The sequence below is a fragment of the Protopterus annectens genome, chromosome 3.part0 (assembly GCF_019279795.1).
Source record: "Protopterus annectens isolate FY-2018-M chromosome 3.part0, PAN1.0, whole genome shotgun sequence".
NCBI lineage: Eukaryota > Metazoa > Chordata > Ceratodontiformes > Protopteridae > Protopterus > Protopterus annectens.
In genome coordinates this window covers 1,146,488,007-1,146,510,100 of record NC_056731.1, presented here as the reverse complement: position 1 = coordinate 1,146,510,100, position 22,094 = coordinate 1,146,488,007, and the positions used below count along the sequence as shown (strand labels likewise).

General features: G+C 40.9%; 1 protein-coding gene across 1 annotated transcript in view; it reads left to right on the top strand.

Annotated features, from left to right (window-relative positions):
- GREB1L (GREB1 like retinoic acid receptor coactivator) overlaps positions 1–22,094 on the top strand; it is a 3,215,862-nt gene that overhangs the window by 3,001,554 nt on the left and 192,214 nt on the right. The window contains exon 32 of the mRNA XM_044065377.1: positions 14,417–14,582. Coding sequence (XP_043921312.1) covers positions 14,417–14,582 — 166 coding nt within the window. The remainder of the gene's footprint in view (positions 1–14,416; positions 14,583–22,094) is intronic.

Here is a 22,094-nt window from a genome sequence, read left to right as displayed (position 1 = left end):
AATGGTGGGAGCAAATTACATAAAAATGGAAATTGTGAGAACAATACATGCAGAACAATGTTTCAGAGGAGGCATGAGATTTAAGGAAGGCAGAAATTGAGCAATCTGTGATGGATTGATGATAGTTATGCAAAGTCATATATGTGATGTATAATATTTGTAACTGAGAACGTTTATTTTCTTTTATATAAATGTATGTTTGTCCAAGTCTTGGGTGATAATTCAATAAAGATGGTAAAAAATGATTTTTAGGTGACTTCTTAATGTCTTAGGAGCAAATCTCTGACAAACTTTACAAGATTTTACATTGTGCTGTGTCTGTAAATAAAACAGACAACTAGAGTGGTAATCGCTGTAAGGATTCTCTGTACCATGGTTACACTTCACATTTCTTAAAACAGATGTAAGAGAAAATTACCACAAAACTTAAGAGAAGAGAAAAAGAAAGAATCCCCAGTTGGGTTTTCTTATCTTCTTGAGCGTTGAAGGCTGTGACCAATGAGGTGGTTAAACTGTTCACAGTGTTAACTGGTTTCTGCATATGTGAACGTGGCAAGAAATCTCTCAAGAGGTGTGTACATACTCTGTTCTTAAACTAACACACTAAAGGTGTGACAAAGGTGGATGTGTGCTTCCCAGGGAAGGTTCCTGAGCTTTGGCAGGCTGACTGCAAAGAAAGTCCTAAATGTAAGGAATACTGCAACAGTTGTCTGTTAAAACATTTACCATTATGGTGAGTTATCTGCACAACGGTAGTTCCTTTTCCTTTCAATAACATTACAAACCAGGCTAGTGATCTATTTGTTTTACCATGTACTGTCATTTGCAATTTAAATTGCACAATCTGCTCCTAACTGGTTTTGTAGTCCACACCCTACAGTGCACATACGTCAACACAACTGCAGCATACAGTTACAAGGGAGCCGGTTAATATGGACCATTGTGACTAGGCTAGTATGTAGCAGTTTGTATTGAAGCTAAGAAAACCCTTTCCTGCATACTAGTTTTCATTTGCATCTCCTCTGGGCTTCATGCCATAAATGAATGGTGACCTGCCTCTTGTGCCTGTCATTGGACTGTGTTGATGTCAGTACAGCCCACAGCTGAAGTATTTTGTGCATCATATGTGTTTTTGTATTTGCTTTGTGTGCATGTGCACACATGCCTGATTGTGTTGTAAGTGCATTTGAGTGAAACTGAACCATTGTTAATAATGACAATATAGCTAGATGTCCTTCTGTAGGAGCACAGAGGCCTCTGTCCCATGGTAGTGCAGCTCAGTAATTGAGCGTGAGGTAATAACATGGTGCTATTCATAGAGAGCTTGCCTTGTTCACAGTGACACTTTAGTTGCTTTGTGTACTAGGCAGAGCTGTTCCATTTTCTGGACCCCTTTTGCTGTGTAGTAGTGCAGCACTCCACAACCTAGCAGCAAGCATTTTGTTACTGAATGCAGATGTAGTAGTTGGGTGGTGTAGCTTGTGCTAATAACCCCATTAGCAGTCGGGTGCACTAATGAAGAGGATACTTGCCAAGTGTTATAATTTATAGACCTCTGTATTAGATAATTTCCATGTAGAACAGTGCACAAAATGCATAAGTATATGCAGCGGTTCAGACTGTACTCTTGGGTTGTTCAGTGGAACAGAATCTGCTTGGTGTGTAGCGTCATCTGTCTAGGTTGCCAGTCAGGGCAATTAGTATAGTGAAGTGGAATGTATATGAGGTTGTGTGAGTAGGTTTTCTTTTGTTTTTAATTTCTCCAAGTCTTTTGGGTTTCTAATACCATGATGGGAATGGACCCCATTCCTAAGTCAAAGTGCGATTAAAGTTCATGAAATTAGTATTGTTTCACTCTTTGATGTCAGCCAAAAGTGCTCTTCGCAGCACCCACAATGTGCCCAGTAATGACTCCTCCTGCAATTCATACGGTGTTACATGAATTGGTAACATATCTAAATACAATTGTAAATTCTTTTTTTATAAGTCCAGTTGCTCCTAATACTATTAGAACTGTCTGGGTATCTTTCTTCCACGTGGCTCTCATTTCTGCTTGCAGATCAAGGTATGTTATGACTTTGTGTCTCTCTGTACGCAAGACACTTTAGTCACTAGGTGTGGCAAATTCAGTGATCAGTGCTACTTTTGTATTTTTTCTTGGACCACTATATCCGTTTTTCTAGCATCTATCTTTTGAACTGTTAGTATTGGTGATCCCATGTGATATAAACTTCATTTTCTATGATTTTTTGTGGCTCATGTTTCCAGTGTTTTTCAGCCACTTCGATACCAATGTTTGCCTGGCTCATGTTTCCAATATTTTTCAGCCACGTCAATACCATAATGTTTGCACAATCTCCAGTGTAACAGTCTCGCCACATTATTATGCCTTTCAGTATACAGTCCCTCTGCCATTAGTGTGTCAACCAGCAACAAGGTGTGTGACTGTTTCCAGTTCAGTTTTACAAAACCTACATATGTCTGTTTCTCCCACATGTTCAGTGGACTGTGTAAACCAGCATGTGTACGTAGCCCACTGTCTTGGGCTGCCAATATTAACCTTTCATTTCTTGATGTGAATTCACCTCTCCTTAACCATTCCTGCGTTCGTTCTTGATCAACATAAGGCTTCTATACTTGCAACTATATTTATGTTTTTTACACATTTCTTGCCTTCTCATCTTGTCCTTCACCTTATATTCTTTCTTTTGTTTTTTAGCACATTCACTTGCTGCCTGGTTTTTATCTACTGGTTTGATTTCCATTCTTGCATGAAGCAGAGATTTCATCTTAGATTTATTTTCCTCCTGTTTCAAAACTTTCACTACATTTGGATCTTGTGAGGTCAGTAGATGTGTGCAGTCCCATGACTGCAGATCTATGCATGTAATAAATTTCAAGGAGGCCCATCCCACCTTCAGAATGGGGAATATATAATCTTGGTATACACTGATTTTTATAAATCATTTGGTGAGCATGAAGCATCCTTCTTTTAATATCCAATCTGTCCAACACTTTTTGGGACCAGTTAATCACTCCAAAACTGTAAGGACAGGAAGAGCAATTTGATTTATGGATTGGATTTTGTTCTTAGATGTCAGTGCTGTTTTCAGGATTAATTTAAGTCTTCTAAAGTACTCCTTACTGAGCTTTATTTGTTCATGTTTTATTGCTGATCTTTCATCGGTTCCCAAGTATTTATGCACTCCCTCTTGCTCAAGTTCTTTTATATCACATTCTTGTCCCACACTGATGTTTTCCTGGTGCTGCAGTTTTCCTTTTTTAAAGGTTGCTTTTGCACATTTATCAAAACCAAATGACATTCCAGTATCATCTGAAAAAGTTTTGACAGCCTGCAGCTGTGCTTTCAGTTCCTCATCTGATGAGCTATACAGTTTTAAATAATCAACAAAGAGAAGATAAGTCATTAGACTTTGTTGTTTTTTAGGAGCCAAATTGTAGCCATGACCTAAGCTGTTAAGTTAACAGCTTAATGGATTAATGGCAAGGCAGAATAGCAACGGTGACATAATCACCCTGGAATATCCCCCTTTGAATTTTTATCCCTGAGATAATAATCTGTCCTTTTTCATGGCTTAATTGCAAAGTGGTCTGCCACTGTTTCATGGTTACTGTAATGTAGTCAATCAGTGTGGAGTGTATCTTGTACATTTTTAAGCACTCTTTTATCCATGAATGTGGGATACTATCAAATGCTTTTTTGTGGTCAATCCATGCCATACTTAGATTCTTCCCCTTCTTATAGCTCTCCACTATAACTTTAACAACAAATGATCCTTTGTTCCATATAACTTTCTTTTATTGCCCTTTTTTTCTACTACCATGATTGAGTTTTCTTCTACATGACTATAAACTCTGTCAGCGTCAATTCCTGTGTATAGTTTATACCTCGTTGGAAGACAAGTTGTTGTTGTCTTTCAGCTTTTCCCGGTTAGGGGTCGCCACAGCGGAACTCTGGTCCGCTAATGATTGGCAGTTGATTTTCACGAATGCCGAGGTGCCAGCTCGAAGTTCAACCTTCAATGAAGGCACGCCTATTTACGCATGTCTTTCGAGCGCCCACACAACCGCAGGGAGAACATGCAAGACTCCACACAGAAGGCACTCCCCGCACTCTAGCCGGGAATCGAACGGGAGAACCTCTTGTATTGGTCTATAATTTTTAGGGTAGCTTGTAGGTTCACTCTTAAGTAAGAGCATTGTTTTTCCTGTTAAACAGTGCGGTGTGTGTTCGGGGTGTGCATATAAATAGATGTTCTTCGTCTCACATTGCTGCAGTCATAACCTGTGGGGTAGTCCGCTGTCCTCGGTCGGCCCGAATACCAAAGAGCTAGGCTGGCGTTGGTCATTGTCGCCTAGAGCTGACGTCAGTACGTAGTAGTACTTAAGCGCATGACCGACGCCATATCCCCAGTCTTTCTTGCCGCGTGGTCCGAAGCAGAAGCAGCGTTTGCAAGTGCCGTTCGGCGTTCTGAAATTTTCATTTATCGAGTTTCAGACTGAAGACCAAGTTGGGCTAAGTACCCCGTTGGGGAAATTTTTGTCTTTTCTTGCCTCAGTTATCCGGATGTCAGAAAAAGTTAATAATTGTATTTCTTGTGGGAAACAGATACCTTATAGGGATTATCATTCTTTCTGTATTCCTTGCTTGGGGCCTGAGCACGACGTGGTCGGGTGTCGCTTTTGTGCTAGATTTAATAAGCGCACCATTAAACGAAGATTAGACTGTGCCAGGCTTGTTTTTGGTAAATGGTGTAACTATAACATGCCGTCGGATCCTCCGACAGGCCGCCACCGCTAAAAAGCGTAAGGATAAATCTTTAAGGTCTAAACCAGATGAGTCGTCCGTTGCGGCCGCCAGTTCTACGGAGCCTCCGGTTGAACCTGTGGATCCTGCCGAGGGTTCGGCTGAATCCCAGGGGGAACCTTTACTTTTACAGGAGTTGGCCTCTCAGGAGTTAGGCCAGGCTGAGGGTGCTTCTCAGGTGTCTGTAGTTCCAGCTTTACAAAAGGTTATTAGGCCATGCTAAGGCCAAACCTGGTCTTGTGGGCCCTGGTCATAGTTCTAGCTCTCCAGCCCCTGTTCCTAAAAAGCATATGTTGAAAATGGCAGAGGATTTGATTACTTTGATCAGGGGTTCTATGCCCCCCCCCCAGAGAAGAGGCCTAGGGTGGTGGCAGATTTAGAGGGAATGGATCATTCCTCTGACTACTCTGAATCCTCAGCTGAAGAAATTCAGGATTTCCCTTCCTATTCAGATTCGGATGCAGAGGACTCCTGTCCGTCTGCTTCTCCTCCAGAGGATTTTTCTTTTTCTGAGACCTTACATTCCATGAGGGAACATTTCAAGTGGGAAGGTCAAGATTTTTCAGATTCTCGGAAAAGGCTTAGGGAATTTTTGTTTCTGCCACAACATAGGCCCTTGGCTATTCCTCCTGTCTTAGATGTTGTTCAGGATGTTTTTTCTGAATCTTCCCTTAATCCTGATTCTTTGCCTCCGGCCCCTGTTAAGCCAGACAGGTATTACAGAGTTCCAGAAGCACATAAGTATTTGTACAAGAGTCCTAGAGCTGATCCGGAAACTATTATTCAAGGTCCGAAGGGTGTTAGGGCTTCTGTGGCTAAGAATCCAGTTCCTTTGGATAAGGATTCTAGAGCGTTAGATAGGTGGACGAAAAAAGTGTACACCTCCTCTACGTTAGCTATGAGGGCTTTGAATTGCCAATTTCATATGCTGAAGTATCAGAATTTTTTGTTAGGCCAATTGAAATCTAAGGTGGATGCTTTATCTGAGGGTATAGAGTGTAAGGAGCTCCAGGAGTTGGTTCATGCATCAGATCAAGTTGGCAAGCATTCTTTGCAGTGTGGTTTTGATGCTCTTCAGGCTTCATCCAGGGTGGCTGCTACAGGTTCAGTTATTTGTAGGCATGCCTGGCTTAAGGATCAAAATTTGTCAGAGCATGTTAAGGCTCGGATTTTGGATGCTCCTCTTCAATCTGAAGTACTTTTTGGCCCTCCTGTGGAATCAGTTTGAAAAAGATGGAAGATAAGGCTAAGTCTATGCAGACGGTCAAGGATTTTATGCAGGTGCAGCCCCCTAAGTTTAGTAGGAATTGGCCTGCTAGAGGATGGTCTTATCCTTCTTCGGATTATCAGTCTAAGGGCAGGTCTAGACGTGGTAGAGGCAGGGCTCACGCTCAGGGTTCTTTCAGACCTAGGACTTGGAGCTCTCTGGCACAGTCTTCTGGTTAGGGTAGGGGTCAGCCCTTTCGTAAGCAGACCCAATGACCTGTATTTTCCGCTGCCAGACCCTTCTTTACTGGCAGCTCCTCTAGGAGGAAAGTTGGGACTTTTCAAACAAAACTGGAATTTGGTCACCCAGGACCAATGGGTGTTGGATATAATAAATCAAGGTTACAAGTTTTATTTTCACACTTTTCCTCCTTTCAAAGGCATGCCGGATGTGCCTCCTCAGCAAAGGCTGGAGGCTCAGGAGCAAATTTCTCTGCTTTTGCAGATGGAGGCAATTCAGGTGGTCCCTCCGTCAGAAGTAGGCCTAGGATTTTATTCCCGTCTATTCCTAGTGCCAAAGAACGGAAACACTTGGGGGCCAATTCTAGATTTGTCCATTCTCAACACCTACCTAGACATTCCAAAGTTCAAGATGTTAACATTACAACAACTTCTGCCTATGCTAGGCAAAGATCACTGGATGGTAACCCTGGATCTCAGAGGCCTATCTTCACATCCCTATCAGGCCCAGTTGCAGGAGATTCCTGAGATTTCGGGCTGGTACATCGCATTATCAGTTCTCTGCATTGCCCTTTAGTTTATCTACTGCGCCCATGGTATTCACAAAAGTTCTGGCTCCTGTGATTGCTTTCTTCAGACAGAGAGGAATACAAATTTACCCTTATCTGGACGATTGCCTGATTCTTGCTCAAAACAAAGACATATTACTACAACATCTCCAGTATGTAATGGCAGTTTTAAGGTGCCTAGGGTATTCTGTGAACGAAATAAAGTCCAGTCTAGTACCCTCTCAGGACATGTGCTTTCTGGGTGTGAGACTGAATACAGCTTCTCAGATGGCATTTCTGACCCCGGACAAACAAAGAACTCTTCATCTTTACTTCCAGCAGTTATCAATAATGTCCAGGCTGACTGCAAGGACAGTCCTTCAAGCCTTGGGGTTCATGGCATCTTGCATTCTAGTACTTCCCAATGCCAAACTGCATATGAGGAAGCTACAATGGTATCTCAAAAGTGTGTGGACTCAACATTGCCACGGTTTGGACACTGTCATTCGGATTATACCTTGCATCCAGAAGGAATTCTTGTGGTGGGCTCAGGAATGCCACCTAAACAAGGGACTCTCTGTGACCCGACCAGAGGCGAGTCGGATCCTAACGACGGATGCCTCGGACTTGGCTTGGGGAGCACACTTCAATGGAAAATGGATACAAGACATGTGGCCTCCCAATCTACTACATTTGCATATCAACATGAAGGAGATGTTAGCAGTTCAATTTGCTTTGATGGCCTTCAAGGACCTGCTTCAACCGGGACAGGTGTTGATTCAAACAGACAACACAACAGTCATGTGGTACATCAACAAGCAGGGGGGAACCCATTCCTACCCTCTTTGCAGGCAAGCAATGATTTTGTGGGAGACTGCTCTGAGTTTTCGAATCAATCTTCAAGCACGGTTTCTGCCAGGAGCTCAGAACTCCCTAGCAGATATGTTGAGCAGGCAAATTGTGGATCCCCAAGAGTGGAAACTGGATCCTCAGGTTTTCAAACGATTGACTGTGGCTTGGGGAACTCCAGACATAGATCTGTTCGCTTCTCCACTGAATTCTCAACTTCCAAAATTTTGCACAAAGATGTTCCACCCAGATGCTTGGAAAGTAGATGCTCTATCTTTCAGTTGGAACAACCTTCACGTTTATGCTTTTCCTCCTCTGCCTCTTCTCCCCAAGGTACTCTTGAAAGTCAGGCAGGACAAGCCTTGCATGATTCTAATAGCACCAGATTGGCCACGTCAGCATTGGTATCCTCTGCTGAGTAGTTTAATCCAGGAGCCTCCTTGGCTTCTGCCACAGGTTCATTTGTTGTCCCAGTCAAACAATCATTTTCTCAATGTTCAGGTGCAGTCCCTCCATCTGACAGCCTGGCATATTCTGTGATGGAGCCGGTGGGGTCTCAGCTTCCTCAACATGTTTTGAATGTCATTTTGGAAGCCAGGCGGCCTAGCACTAGAAAAGTTTATGCTGATAAATGGAAGAGATTTTTTCTTCGGAGCACTGCAAAGGGTTTTGATGTTTCAGTGCCTAATTTGAGTTTTGCACTACAGTATCTTACTGAATTACTGGACAAGGGTTTGTCATTCTCTTCTGTGAAGGTTCATGCTGCAGCCATTTCTGCTCACTATGATTGTGACCCTCCTTTATTTTCTCATCCTTTGTTCAAACAATTTCTTAGAGGGGCAAAGAATATAAGACCCCCACGTAGAGCTCCTACTCCTTCCTGGGATCTCAATTTTGTTTTGGAGAAACTTACTTTACCTCCTTTTGAACCTGCAGCTACGTCTGAACTGAAGTTTTTATCTTGGAAGACTGCTTTTTTGTTGGCCATTACTTCTGCTAGGAGGGTATCTGAATTGCAGGCACTCATGGCAGTTGAACCCTTTTTGATATTTCATAAGGATAGAGTTTCTTTGCGAACTAACCCTACTTTTATGCCTAAAGTAGTTTCTAATGTGGCCTTGAACCAGTCTATTCATTTGCCTACTTTTTATGCTGATCCCCAAAATAAAGGGGAAAAAGTCTTGCATTCTTTGGATATCCACAGGCAGTTATGTTACTATTTGAGCAGAACTAAGGGGTTCAGACAGACTCAACAGTTATTTGTTTCTTTTGCATTGAGTTCACAAGGGAAAGCTGTTTCAAAGCAGACTATTTCAAAGTGGATTGGTCATTGTATTGCTTTTTGTTATTCTCATCATGGGAAGGATGTTCCTGCTGGGATCAGACCTCATTCTACTAGGGCTACTGCCACTTCTACTGCTTTTCTAAGGGGTGTAGCTACTAAGGATATTTTGGAGGCAGCTACTTGGAGTTCAGTACACACTTTTACTAAGCATTACCATCTCCCTCTTTATTCCAAGCCCAGGGCTGGGTTTGCCACTGCAGTTTTACAGGGCATGTTAGCAGCTCCTAATGCTTTGTAGTTTGCCAGCCTCCCTTTTCCTTTGCTTTGGGATTCTACCCACAGGTTATGACTGCAGCAATGTGAGACGAAGAATATAGTACAGTTTTGTACCTACCATAAATGTAGATGTTCGAGGATCCACATTGCTGCAGTCCAATTATCCCTCCCTCCTTCCCCTCTATAGTTGTGGTTGCTGGGTTTCTTTTTGGGATACTCTTTATTTCCACACTGGTGGTTGTTGGGCTTTTACTACTTTAGTTCTGGCCTTCATTTTTAGGCCTTCTGACATCTGGGGCAAGAAAGACTGAGGATATGGCGTCGGTCATGCGCTTAAGTACTACTACGTACTGACGTCAGCTCTAGGCGACAATGACCGACGCCAGCCTAGCTCTTTGGTATTCGGGCCGACCGAGGACAGCGGACTACCCCACAGGTTATGACTGCAGCAATGTGGATCCTCGAACATCTACATTTATGGTAGGTACAAAACTGTACTTTCTTACTCCTAGCTAAATCCTCATGCAAAGAAGTTAATACTTTAAACCAAAAGTTAGGTACTGCATCTGGGCCTGGGGTTTTCCAGTTTAGAGGCTTTTCTCAAATTTGTTACAATCTGTCTGGCTGTTATTTCATCCCATTTCATATCATGTACCTTTAAACTTCTTATTCTTTCTTTTACTTCTTCTATCCATTTAGCATCTTTATGTTCCACAGGATCTTCATAGATACTTCTCCAAAATGCATCTACTTCCTCGGCGGTCTTTCAATTCCTTTTACCTTATTTCCCAATTCTCTGTAAAACATTTTTGGGTCATCAATAAATTGATTATTTTGTGCTTTTCCCTGATGTTTATCTTCGTATCTTCTAAGTCTTTCCGCCTGTTTTGAAATTTTAATTTATCTCCAATAGTGCATAATAGATCCTGGTCTGTTCTAATACTGTGCATTGCTTTTATCACATCTGTCTTTCTTAGTATTTTTGTTGATCTATTCCCTCTTCTATAATCTTCTAACAATGACACTTCTTGTCTTGGCTGCTTTATAGTTTTCTCTATTTGATATTTCCATGATGGTATTCGCTTTTGCCACCCTCTTTTCCCTCGGTACCCTGTGTTCCTGTGGTAGAACTTTTATCAGTTTTTAATTTAGCAGCACAGTAATCTATTTTGTTTACTTGTTGTATCACATGAATCTCAATGGACAGTCCTAATTACTGTGTTCATTTGTTTTATGAAGCTTCTGACTTTTGGGGTTTTATTAACCTTCTGCAGTCTATTTCTCTCATTGATCTTGATATGTCTATCTTTGTCTATTAAATCAAGCAACTCTTCTCTTAACTCCTTTTCTTCCATACTGCGGGCACATCCCTTGTTTTCCATTTCCTGCGGGCATTCTATAGAATATCTATAGTATCTTCCTGTGGCACATTCTGTTCAATTTCATCCTGTGCCATCTGTTGCTCTGTCATATTGGAACTCACTGGCCTATCACTCCACAACATTGACTGGACTGCATCAGAGTTTCCACAGTTTCCTGTTCCTTTCCTTGCTGTCTAGCTTCAAGTGAACTTTTATACTGGTTTCCTGTGGAAGGCTCCAAAATATATTGATATGACACCTGACCAATTGCTTCCTTGTTCCACTGCTTTCCCCTTAATTTAGATAGGTTCTGAGAGTGTATGTGCATGTCTGCTTATTGTGAGTTGTGTATGTGTGTCATTTGATTGTGCCTGTCACAACGTGGATGCTGTGGATGGGGGAAGCTGCAAAGGCAGTGTGTGCATGCAGGCACTGTATGTTTGAATGTCCGTCTGTGTAAAAGTGTGTTCTGTCTGCATGTTAGGAGAGAATAATAGGAGCAGAGCCATGATCTCTAGTGGCTCTGCTTTATGTAACTTCCTCTTATCTTGTATTAGCTGGGATATACACAGAATGCAAGATGTGTATCTATAGTGTGCGAGGCTCCTAGCACATGTTGGTAGGGTGCTCAGCTGAGCAGTGTAAAATACTATTTTTCTGTCTGTCTATTCTTTTTGCTTTGTTCCTCTGCTGACCATCAGCTGTCTGTCCCAACCAGACCATTGATACATTTGTTCCCTTGGGCCTTGGGGTGAGAACTGGAGTAACTGGGAGTGAGACCATCATCCTTACGAAATGTCAGGCTTTTTAACTTAAGCCCAGTGTTCCCAATGCTCATGTTCATCAGCATCCAAGGGAGTTGGCATGCAGTGGGCTTTGAGATTCATGTCCGCACCTCTGTGTGTGACATGAATAAATGGCCCCACCTCTCTTAGACAAGCATGTATGTGTTATCCCTAGTCTGCACTAGGGATTCTGCTGCAGACCATGTGCTCTGAACAGGTGACTGGTCCCTCTCCTCATCTGTAAAGGGATGCAGGCAGGCTAAGCCTCTTCTTTCCTTTCCTCCCCAGTGCCAGTTCTACTAGGTGTTCGAGACGTTGGTTACCTAGGTCATAAGTCAAGCTTTATCCCTTTGTGGCAGTGGAGCTGGCTTATGACAATTTTTCTTTGAATTAGGTACAGTGTTGCTTTAGCAAAGCAGCACAACTTGGATTACCTCAGTTGTGTGACTTGCACTGTTGCACCTTTCTATATGAATTCGAACCACAGCTTCAGTAGATAATTCATGTTAGCTCTACCTTGCATTTTAGTTCACACTGGTTCTGCACAAAGGAGGTAATATCTCCAAGTCCTACTTTTTTGTCACAGATGCATCAACAATTAGTAATGTTTTATTTATTCATTGTATATTACGTTTCAGGTAGTTTTGTTTCATATGAAATAGTTTAGCATGCTGCTCATCAGTCCGATTTAATCGCACATGCAAGCTTACTCTCACTCACTGTAAATATGTCCTAGAATGGACTTCCCTTTAAATTGTGGGGTCTGTATTAGATAACCGAAATGCTCTTTTAACGAGACATAAAACACAAACTCACTAAATACCAAAGTTACGGAACAGCGATTTTATTTATTTTTTTCCCCAGGGAAAAAAAAATTGCTGACCTGTTCTCGTGGTTTTGCCATGTCCTCCACTGTGGTGCAGTCTCGGAGTTGTTATATTTAAGTAGTGGGTGTGGGGGGCAAAGCCCGCCACTTTATTTTGTATCTCAAGGTTTTTTTTTTTTTTTTTTTTTTTTTTTTTTTTGTTGGAACAGTGGGGGTTTTTTTCCCCTGGGGGGGGGGATCGCTGTTCTGTAACTTCGGTGTTTAGTGAGTTCATGTTTTGTGTGTCGGTAAAAGAGCAATCACTCTTTTATCATTTCAGTTACCTAATATAGACCCAAATTGTGAACCTCAGTAGAGATTTCAGAATACTAGTCAGTGAGAATGGGTAGAAAGTTGTGAAGTTTTTGTGCCATTTTTGCTCATTGCATGGAATAGAACTTTCACATTCCTGTTGTTAATGTCTAATATCACATCTTTTGTAGTGTAACTTGCTCTGATACCATCATATCAAGTGACAGTCCTATGTAAAGGAAAAGTTCACCCTCACTTGCAGTTTAACTCAGTCCTGAGGTTTCTTTCCTTTCTACAGTATGGTTTAGTTACCAGGAACCAGTGTGCATATAAAAGTTTCATTTCCTTGCCCTGGACTTGAATAGAAAGCCCACACTCCCTCTTTAAGCTTAACTTCTTGTATGCTTTGGCACAGGAATTTATCTCCACCTGCATGGCATACCATAGGTATATCAGTAGATTTTCTTATCATGTACTACCCACAATCTTACACGGGTAGTCCTTCGTTTTGCTGATATAAAAACATGACTGTAGTGTTGTGGAACTGGAAGAAAAATGGTATCAAGGCACACTGCATCTTTTTTTTAGATGGTGATCTACTTGTTGGAGATATTTTCTCCAAGTACAGCTTCTTTACAGGTAGCAGTGTTTTAGTCTTAGGCACAGCACAGAAAGTAACTAGTAGTCTGTTATGTTCAAGAATCATAGTTTTGGCAAAATGTTAGTATGCTACAATGTAACAAATTGAGATGTCAGTTCTATAAATGAAAATGGAAAATGTGGCGCAATAACTTCTCAGTTAAAAAAAATCAAAATACAAGAACAGAACGTTGTACTTATTTTGTTTGTTTGTTTGCGTCTTTCGGCTTTTCCCGGTTAGGGGTCGCCACAGCGGAACTCCGGTCTGCTAATGATTGGTAGTTGATTTTTACGTGCTGAGTTACCAGCCCTGACGCACAACCTTCAATGGAGGTACGCCCATTCACACATGTCTCCATGCAGAAGATGCTCTAGCTGAGAATCGAACTGGGCAGCGTCTTACTGTGAGGCGACAACACTACCGCAGCACCACCACCGCGGGTGGTGTACTTATTTTGTAGTGTGATGCATTTTAATGATAAAGAAAATATGACTGAGGTTATAAAAGTAAAATATTTTAAGCAAATACAATACATTTCTCCAATATTCATGCCAGAAACACTCATCTTCCCACTGCAGACACTAGTGGATAGCAGTAGTAGTTAGCATGTGTTTTAAAAGACCTTGGAGCAAAAGCTGTCAGTTTATAGCTCTTGGATTACATAGATGGATTTTCAAACCTAAATAAGAGTGTGCTGGAGGGTTTAACCATACTTGTTAAGACTAAAAGGTGACAGCCATATTTAAAATCTGTACTTCAGTTACTTTATTTTTTTTTTAAATCAGTCCTGTTCCTGAGGTTGTATAAGATCCCGTATTACTCAGACTGCTGCTGTTCTGTTTACATAAAAGTTAAAATGTCTCTCCTTTCCTTATGTTTCGCATGACTGATGTAATGGATTTTTGGAACAAAATCTCTGAGTAGTGGAAAAAGATCACACATATGGCAGGACCCATGATGGCCATTTTGCTGAAATTTGTAGTAAAATATGGAAAGCATGTATAGTGATTTTGATGCATTGAAAGAGATCAGAATTTAAAGATACAATGAAAAAAACACTTCTTTAGTTCAAGGGTAGAGTTTTCCTTTAAAAGCATCACCCCATTTAGTCGTAGAAGATTTGCATCCATGCCACAACTTTCTTATGCTTTGATGTTAAGAGCAAATGCATTCTTATGAAACCTCATCACTCTTTAGCAATCATGATAGTGTGTTGCTTGATGATGTTACCATAGTATAATGTTTTGTAGATTTGAAGTGTATTTTATTATTTTTATTTAGGTGCTGCCAAGTTCCTAATCAAGGAATTGTCGTATCATAACTTGGAGCTAGAGAGAAATCGATTAGAGGAGATGGGGATTAAACGCCAGTGTGTGTGGCCCTTTGTTCTCATCATGGATGATTCTTGTGTATTGTGGAACATTCACACTGTTCAGGACCAGACCAGGTAATGTTCTGCAGAAGTTTTCAACCTGTTCAAGTAAAAGATTTTTTTTAAAGATATCACAGTACAGGGAAAGATTGTGTCATGTAAATGAATGGAATTTCTCCTAGTCCACACCACTGCTGACTGGTGTCCGCTAAGACATACCCTCCAAATCTGCCTAGTCTGCTGCTTCTTGTAAATAGTAACCCTCATTTTGTATACAATTATCCCTTATTTTCTGTCTTAATTTTGAACGATTTTCTTTATATTGTCCTCTTACTACCACTACCACCTCTGTCATCATGACATTCACATGTAAACTGTCCCAGGCTTTCTGTATCACCTTCTGTGGCATGTAGACATGTTTTGTTGGACAGAATTGTGCAGTGACATTTCCGGAATATTAAAAATTAGAGTTGTGAATAAATGTTTGCCATTTTAAATCGAAACTGATAACTGTCATTGTAGTTTTGACTTTTCAGAAGGTGAGTCCTAATGCCCATGTTGAGAGATGTAGCAATTTTATTGCCCTGCTCCAGCTCAAAGGGTGAGTTTGTATTCACTGTGTGAAATCACCTTTTAAGGTGCAATTTTGACATGACATTCCTACATTGGGAACCCACAGATGTATTGAAAAACTGGAATCAAAGCATTGGAAAACAGTCATTCTGTAAAGTTACAACTTACCACATTAAAACAGGCTTTTAGCTTCAGCAGATGTCAATAATGTTGGACCAGGTTTGCAAACACTTCTCCTAGTGTCTTGTGCAACAAACTGTAACAGTAGTACAAGTATGCTGTTCCAGATGGAAAAATGTTATACCACTGTTAGACTGAAGTCTCTTCCTTTCACTGTAGTATTACTCAGTGAGTATAAAGAATGTAGTTCAAGAAGTGTGTTAGACTAATCTTTTATTGAAAATGTGGATTGGCCATTTATTGAAATACTAGCAGAAATGTGTTGATCTGAAAAACCTCATAGAAATGCAGAAAGTGGTCATGTCCCATCTTCAATTCATTTGTGCTAGCTAAAACTGTGGTGCTAAAATTGAGAACTGTCCCTACACATTAGTACCAGGAACTGTGCTTTTGTATAATAAGAAACGCAGCAAGGTTTGCCCATGATCCGGTGATAACATTCAGTAATTAAATTTATCCTGTAGTAATTTTCTTAAAATATCACCTAGATGTTGTCCAGAAACTTTTCATTACCTTTCTTTTTTTCCCCATCCCTGTCACAGATCATGCAGATTTCACCACTTTGTTTCAGAAAGGAATTTTTTTAGCTTGCATGACACAGCCTGGACAGCAAACATTCTGCAGTTGTAACTGTTGCTTATAATCAACAGTTTTACAGCCTAAGATTCTGTCTTACCAGAGTCAATAAGGCACTGTAAACAGCTAATGTAAAACTCTCAAAAAGTTACTTAATGGAGAAATCTTTGTGAAAAACAGTGGAGAGATGTACTGCAGCACTTCATAAATATTTTGACCAGTAAAAGATCATATTTATCCACATAACTACCAAATTTCAAACTATCAAAACTCAAAAATTCAACTATCAAAAGACTCCACAGCCAAAATCAAAGCTAGAAACAAAGCATGGAATAAATGGCGTACTACCAAGACACCCCTAGACCGTACCAACTTCCAAAAACTAAGAAATGACACAAAAAAATCTATCTTAATGGACAAAAAGAACTACTATTTCCAACTACAACTTAAACATCAAAACAACCCCCAAAAGTTTTGGACAGGAATAAACAAACTTCTCCATCCAGGCAGGTCCTCCACCCCCACACCAGCAAACCTAACTATGAAAAACCCAGATGAAGTGGCCACATCCTTTAATACCTTCTTCATCGATGTGATCAAATCCTTAGCCAACCAACAAGTAGCCCCTGCTCCCTAACCACAAGTCCCACCCAGAAGACCACGCGTTATTCAACCTACAACCTGTCCCTACTGCATACATCCGATCCTTACTAAGGAAACTAAAGCCAACCACTCTGGCAGACCTACTTCCAGCAGACTTTCTACAAAAGCTGCGGATGTTATAGCCTATCCCATCTCAATCTTAATTAATCGGACCATAACTGAATCCACAATCCCTCCATATGGAAAATCTCCCATGTCATCCCTCCATAAAGGTGGCTCATCCACTGACCTCTCAAACTACAGACCAATAGCCATTTTGTCACCACTGGCAAAAATCATGGAAAAAGTATTCACAAACAACTCATCCACTACCTAACTCAGGAAAACCTGCTAACCAACTCCCAGCATGGCTTCAGGCCCAAACATAGCACTACTACCGCTCTCCTCTCTTTCACAAACACTATCAATCTTAACCGAATGACAAAAAAATTTCTTCAGCCCTCTTCTTGGACCTATCAAAAGCTTTTGATATGGTCAACCACAAACTCTTGCATGCAACCCTAAAACTCTCTATCTAGATAACAAAACCCTAGACTGGTTTCATGCCTATCTTTCTGATAGGCAACAAGCTGTGCTCTGGCAAAGCAAGCTCTCCGACCTCATACCCAACACCATAGGAGTCCCCAAGGTTCCATACTTGGCCCTCTTCTATTTTCCATCTTTATTAATGATCTTAACAAAGTCATCCCAGAGTCTACATGTATTCAATATGCTGATGACTCGACTTTAATTTGCTCAGATAGATCCCCAACTATTCTATTATCCAAAACTCAAGACTGTTTCACTGCAGTTGAGAATTGGTTATCAGAACGCCAACTGATCCTTAATCCAAAAACGAAAATGCTACTCTTCCATCCTACCCATAAAACACCAACTTTTCCCTTTTGTGTACAATCCAACAATGGAACCACCATCACCCCGACCCTCATACCAAGCTATTAGGGGTTACCATTGACAACAAACTCAGATTTGATGTGCACATCAACCAAACTATCAAAACTGTTAATAAGAAACTGGGGTCCCTTTATAGAATAAAATCTTTTCTGACTCCCACGGCTAAAGTTGCCATTGCTCGCACCCATCTCCTTTCTACCCTCTTGTATGCCTCCCCATACTTACAAATCCCAACAAATCGGATCTATCTAAACTCTCTTGTTGTTATAATCATATTGCAAGATTTGCCACAGGCCTGCCCTACAAAACCCATCACTGTACTAATCTTCAGAACCTAGGTTGGATAGAACTACCAAATCTACTTCTACAGAAGCAACTTATTATTGCTTACAAAATACTCTCTCAACCTGAAAACACTCCCGGCCTGTCTGGAATAATTACCCCTTATACCAACCTAAATAGACTAAGATCATCTCACAGATTACTCGCACAGACAATCAAATCCTGTAACTCAGGAGGTGACTCTCTGTTTTCAAACACAGTGGGTAAAATATGGAACTCTCTTCCACCTAGTCTCACCGAATCAACCTCCCTAAATACTTTCAGAAATGGCCTCTCCCACCACTTCAAATCCCACTGGCTTTGCCAATGTTCTAATCCAGACTAACCCATAGCTCCCCTCAACCTCCTCAGTGAAATTACTATCCTCCTAGGCCTCAAGCCATCTACTCTCCCCTGAAACTAACTACTTGTAGGTTTGTTTCTTATAATAATTGTTCACTGTACATCCTAATGTAACTTTTTCTTACCTGTGTATACTAACTATATGATGCTTTGTTTTTCTCTTTATAATTGTTATTGTACATACTAATGTAACTTTTTTTTCTTCCCTGGGTATTTAGTGCATAACTACAATCGTATGTTAGCTGTCAAACATTGTTGTAACCTACTATGTACTATTGGAACTTTTTGTAACCTACTATGTATTATTGGAGCTTTTCTCCCCGGGCCTCCGCTGAAAATGGACATGTGTCCAGTCGGACTTTCCCGGTCAACAAATGTAAAATAAAATAAAATAAATAAATAAATAAATTTAAGGTTGACATGCAAATGGGGGAGCCCAGACATAGATCTTTTTGCCTCACCCCAGAACTACCAGTTGGACAAATTTTGCACAAGAACTCCTCACAAAACAGCCTGGAAAGTGGATGCTCTGTCCTTCAGCTGGGAAAACCTATCAGTCTATGCCTTTCCCCCTCTGCCACTCCTCTCCAAAGTTCTACTGAAAGTCAAACAGGACAAACCAAAAGTGATTTTGATTGCTGCAGGCTGGCCTCGCCAACACTGGTACCCACTCCTACGCAGTATGTCACATATTTTTCCATGGCACGTGCCTCAGACACCTTCCTTACTGTCTCAGCAGAACAACCAAATTCGCACCCTCAGCTCCAAACATTGAATCTTGCAGCTTGGCTAATCACTTAAATTCCCACTTAGCATCCCTCAGCAAACCTTTGATGGATGTCATTTTGGAGGTGAGAAGACCTAGTACTAGAAAATCTTATGCTGACAAATGGAAAAGATTCTGTGCCTGAAATCAATCTCAAAGGATGAGTACAGCAGTGCCCAATTTACTTCAGATATTGCAATACTTACCTGAGATGCTTCACAAGGGCCTATCTTTTTCTTCCATAAAAATCCATGCCTCAGCCATTTCAGCTCATTTCAACACAGAACCCCCCCCCCTTCTCTCATCCTCTGCTAAAGCAATATCTCAGAGGGGCCAAAAACTTGAGGCCACCCAGGAGAGCTCCAACCCCTGCCTGGGACCTTAACTTTGTATTGGAGAAACTCACTCTATCTCCTTTCGAGCCAGCTGCTACTGCAGACTTAAAATTTCTTTCCTGGAAAACAGTCTTTCTTTTAGCAATCACTTAATCTAGAAGGATTTCTGAATTACAGGCCCTTATGGCAGTGGAGCCTTTCATCAACTTTCATGCGGACAGGGTGTCACTCAGTACCAGTCCATCCTTCATGCCCAAGGTGGTATCCAGTGTGGCTCTTAATCAGTCCATTCATTTGCCAACTTTCTTTCCCAATCCACACAACAAGGGAGGGAGCGGATTCTGCATTCATTGGATGTATACAGACAACTTAGATTTTACTTGGACAAGACTAAATCTCGAAGAAAATCTGAACAACGGCTGGTAGCATTTTCTGCAGGGGCAGAGGGAAAGGCTATTTCAAAGCAAACCATTTCCAAATGGATAAGCCATTGTATTAATTTCTGCTATAAGCACCATGGAAAACCTATCCCCCAGGGGATCAGATCCCACTCCACCAGGGCTGCATCTACTTCTGTAGCCTTTCTCAGAGGTGTTCCTACCAGGGATATTCTAGAAGCTGCTACCTGGAGTTCAGTTCATACTTTCACCAAGCACTATCATTTACCAATCTTCTCTAAATCCAGAGCTGGCTTTGCCACTGCTATTTTGCAGGGCCTTATAGCCAGCCCTAGCTGGCTTTGCCACTGCTATTTTGCAGGGCCTTATAGCCAGCCCTAATACTGCAAAAATCCATCCTCCCAACCATAGCTTTGGGAATCTACCCAAATGTAATGATTGCAACAGTGAAACACAAAGAACATAGTACAGTTGTGTACACTTACCATAAATGTAGATGTTTTAGTGTATTCACTGTTGCATTCCTGGTTACCCTCCCTCCAGCCCCCTGTTTTTTCTCTTACTATGCCTCTCCTTTCTTTTACTACACTTAAAAGCCTTTTTGGTGTATTTGCTTTTGTTTGGTGGTATATTGTTGTGTCTTAAATTATTTATATATTTTGCTCCCCATTTGGGGGGCACCTGACATCTGGGGCAAGAAAAACTGATGTAATGGCGTCGGCTGCATTTTTTATACCCTTGACGACTTGACGTCATGGAAGAAGGGACAGCATCTGACGCAGGATGCAAGACTTTGTTAATCAGGCTGACTGAAGGCAATCTGCCAGCAGATTACCCAAATGTAATGACTGCAACAGTGAATACACTCGAACATGGGTGGGAAGTTGGCATAATGGTGAAGGTGTTTACTTTACAGGCATAAGGTGCAAAGTTTGATTCTCACATGGGGTAATTGGCTAGGCTTAAAATGGCCTAAAAGAGCCGGCAGCCATCTATGAAACATCTACATTTATGGTAAGTGTACACAACTGTACTTTTTCACTTTTTTATTGAAGAAAATATAAGTGGAAGAGGAAAGGCCAGTTTACAAAGTAAACACAAGTCAGAATAAATGTCCTTCTGTTCTCATATTGCAGTATTCTAAACATGAAGGATCCTCCACCTGAGGCGACCCGAACATCCAGCCCATATAAAAAAGCTTAGCCTGGCTGCTGTATGGTGCGTGGGACATCACAGGTAGGTACCATAAACCATGCCGTAAATGTGACATCCGCATGCACAGACCTCAGAGCTTCTCTGCCGCCAGTTAAACATCAGCTCGCTCATTCTACACCATGCCAAAGATGTCTAAAAAGATAACTACCCCATTGGGGAACCTTTATTTTTCTAATTCTGGTTGCTGTCATTTGCTTAATTGTTAGCTGATTCCATCCACGTCATCTAGGAAGGGAAAATGTAAATGCAGATGTCAAATCCCGCATAAAGACAGCCACAACCTCTACCTCTTTTACTTAGGGCCTTCCCACGACTTCAAATACTGCTCTATTTACCAATCTTTTGTTCCGAAGATCCTACACAGCCATCTAGTGACCCTTCATTTTTTTGTTGAGACCAAACGTCTTAAAAGACTAGCCTTGGGTATGGAAGCGATGCCCAGTGTCTCGGCCAAATTGAGTAAGAAAAGGGCCAAAGTTTCAAGGCCTAAGAATGTGCCTGCACCTCCGGATTCAGACATCCTACCAGCTGCCGATCTAAGGGCAGAGGTACATCTGATGGCTTTGGCATCTATGGTGGTTTCTATTTCGGACAACGCTCTAGTTTCTCAGACCGGCACGTCCACAGAAGTTATTCTGTCAATTTCTTTTTTTTACTCAGAAATTTTTTTATTTTGATTATTAGTCAGCAATAATAAATAATTTTACAATGAAGAATCATAATAACTATGAAGTTAAACTATGTACATATTTACATACAGCCTGACACGAATAAATGAATGATAGCAAATTAAACAAAATAAAGATATTTAACTTAAGAATGATTTTTTTTAAGAAGAGATTAGATCCATTTGTAGAGTATCAACCAATGACAAAACTTTTCTCCAAGGATTATTAGTTAATGGCATTGGAAACAATCTTAATTCTTTGGTTTTAACTTCCATCAATGCCATCATCTTAAATAAGCATAGAAATTCTTCTCTTCCAGGTACTATGGTAGACTTCCACCTCTTTGTTATGCATTTCCTAGCTATAGTTAATATTGTCCATAAAACATAAAGATTAGTTCTTTTTTGATAAACCTCTTCAGATATATTCAATAAAATTAAAGCTTTGGTCAAGACAAAATTATCTGTGTAAATAGCCTGTAAGAAGTTATTAATATTTTCCCAAAAGGGTTTAATTTTTTTACATTCATAAAAAATATGAGACCAGTTAGCTTTAACAATCTGTTGACATCTCCAGCATACTCCATTACAAGAAGAATTGAATTTTGAAATTTTATCAGGAGTCAAGAAGGATCT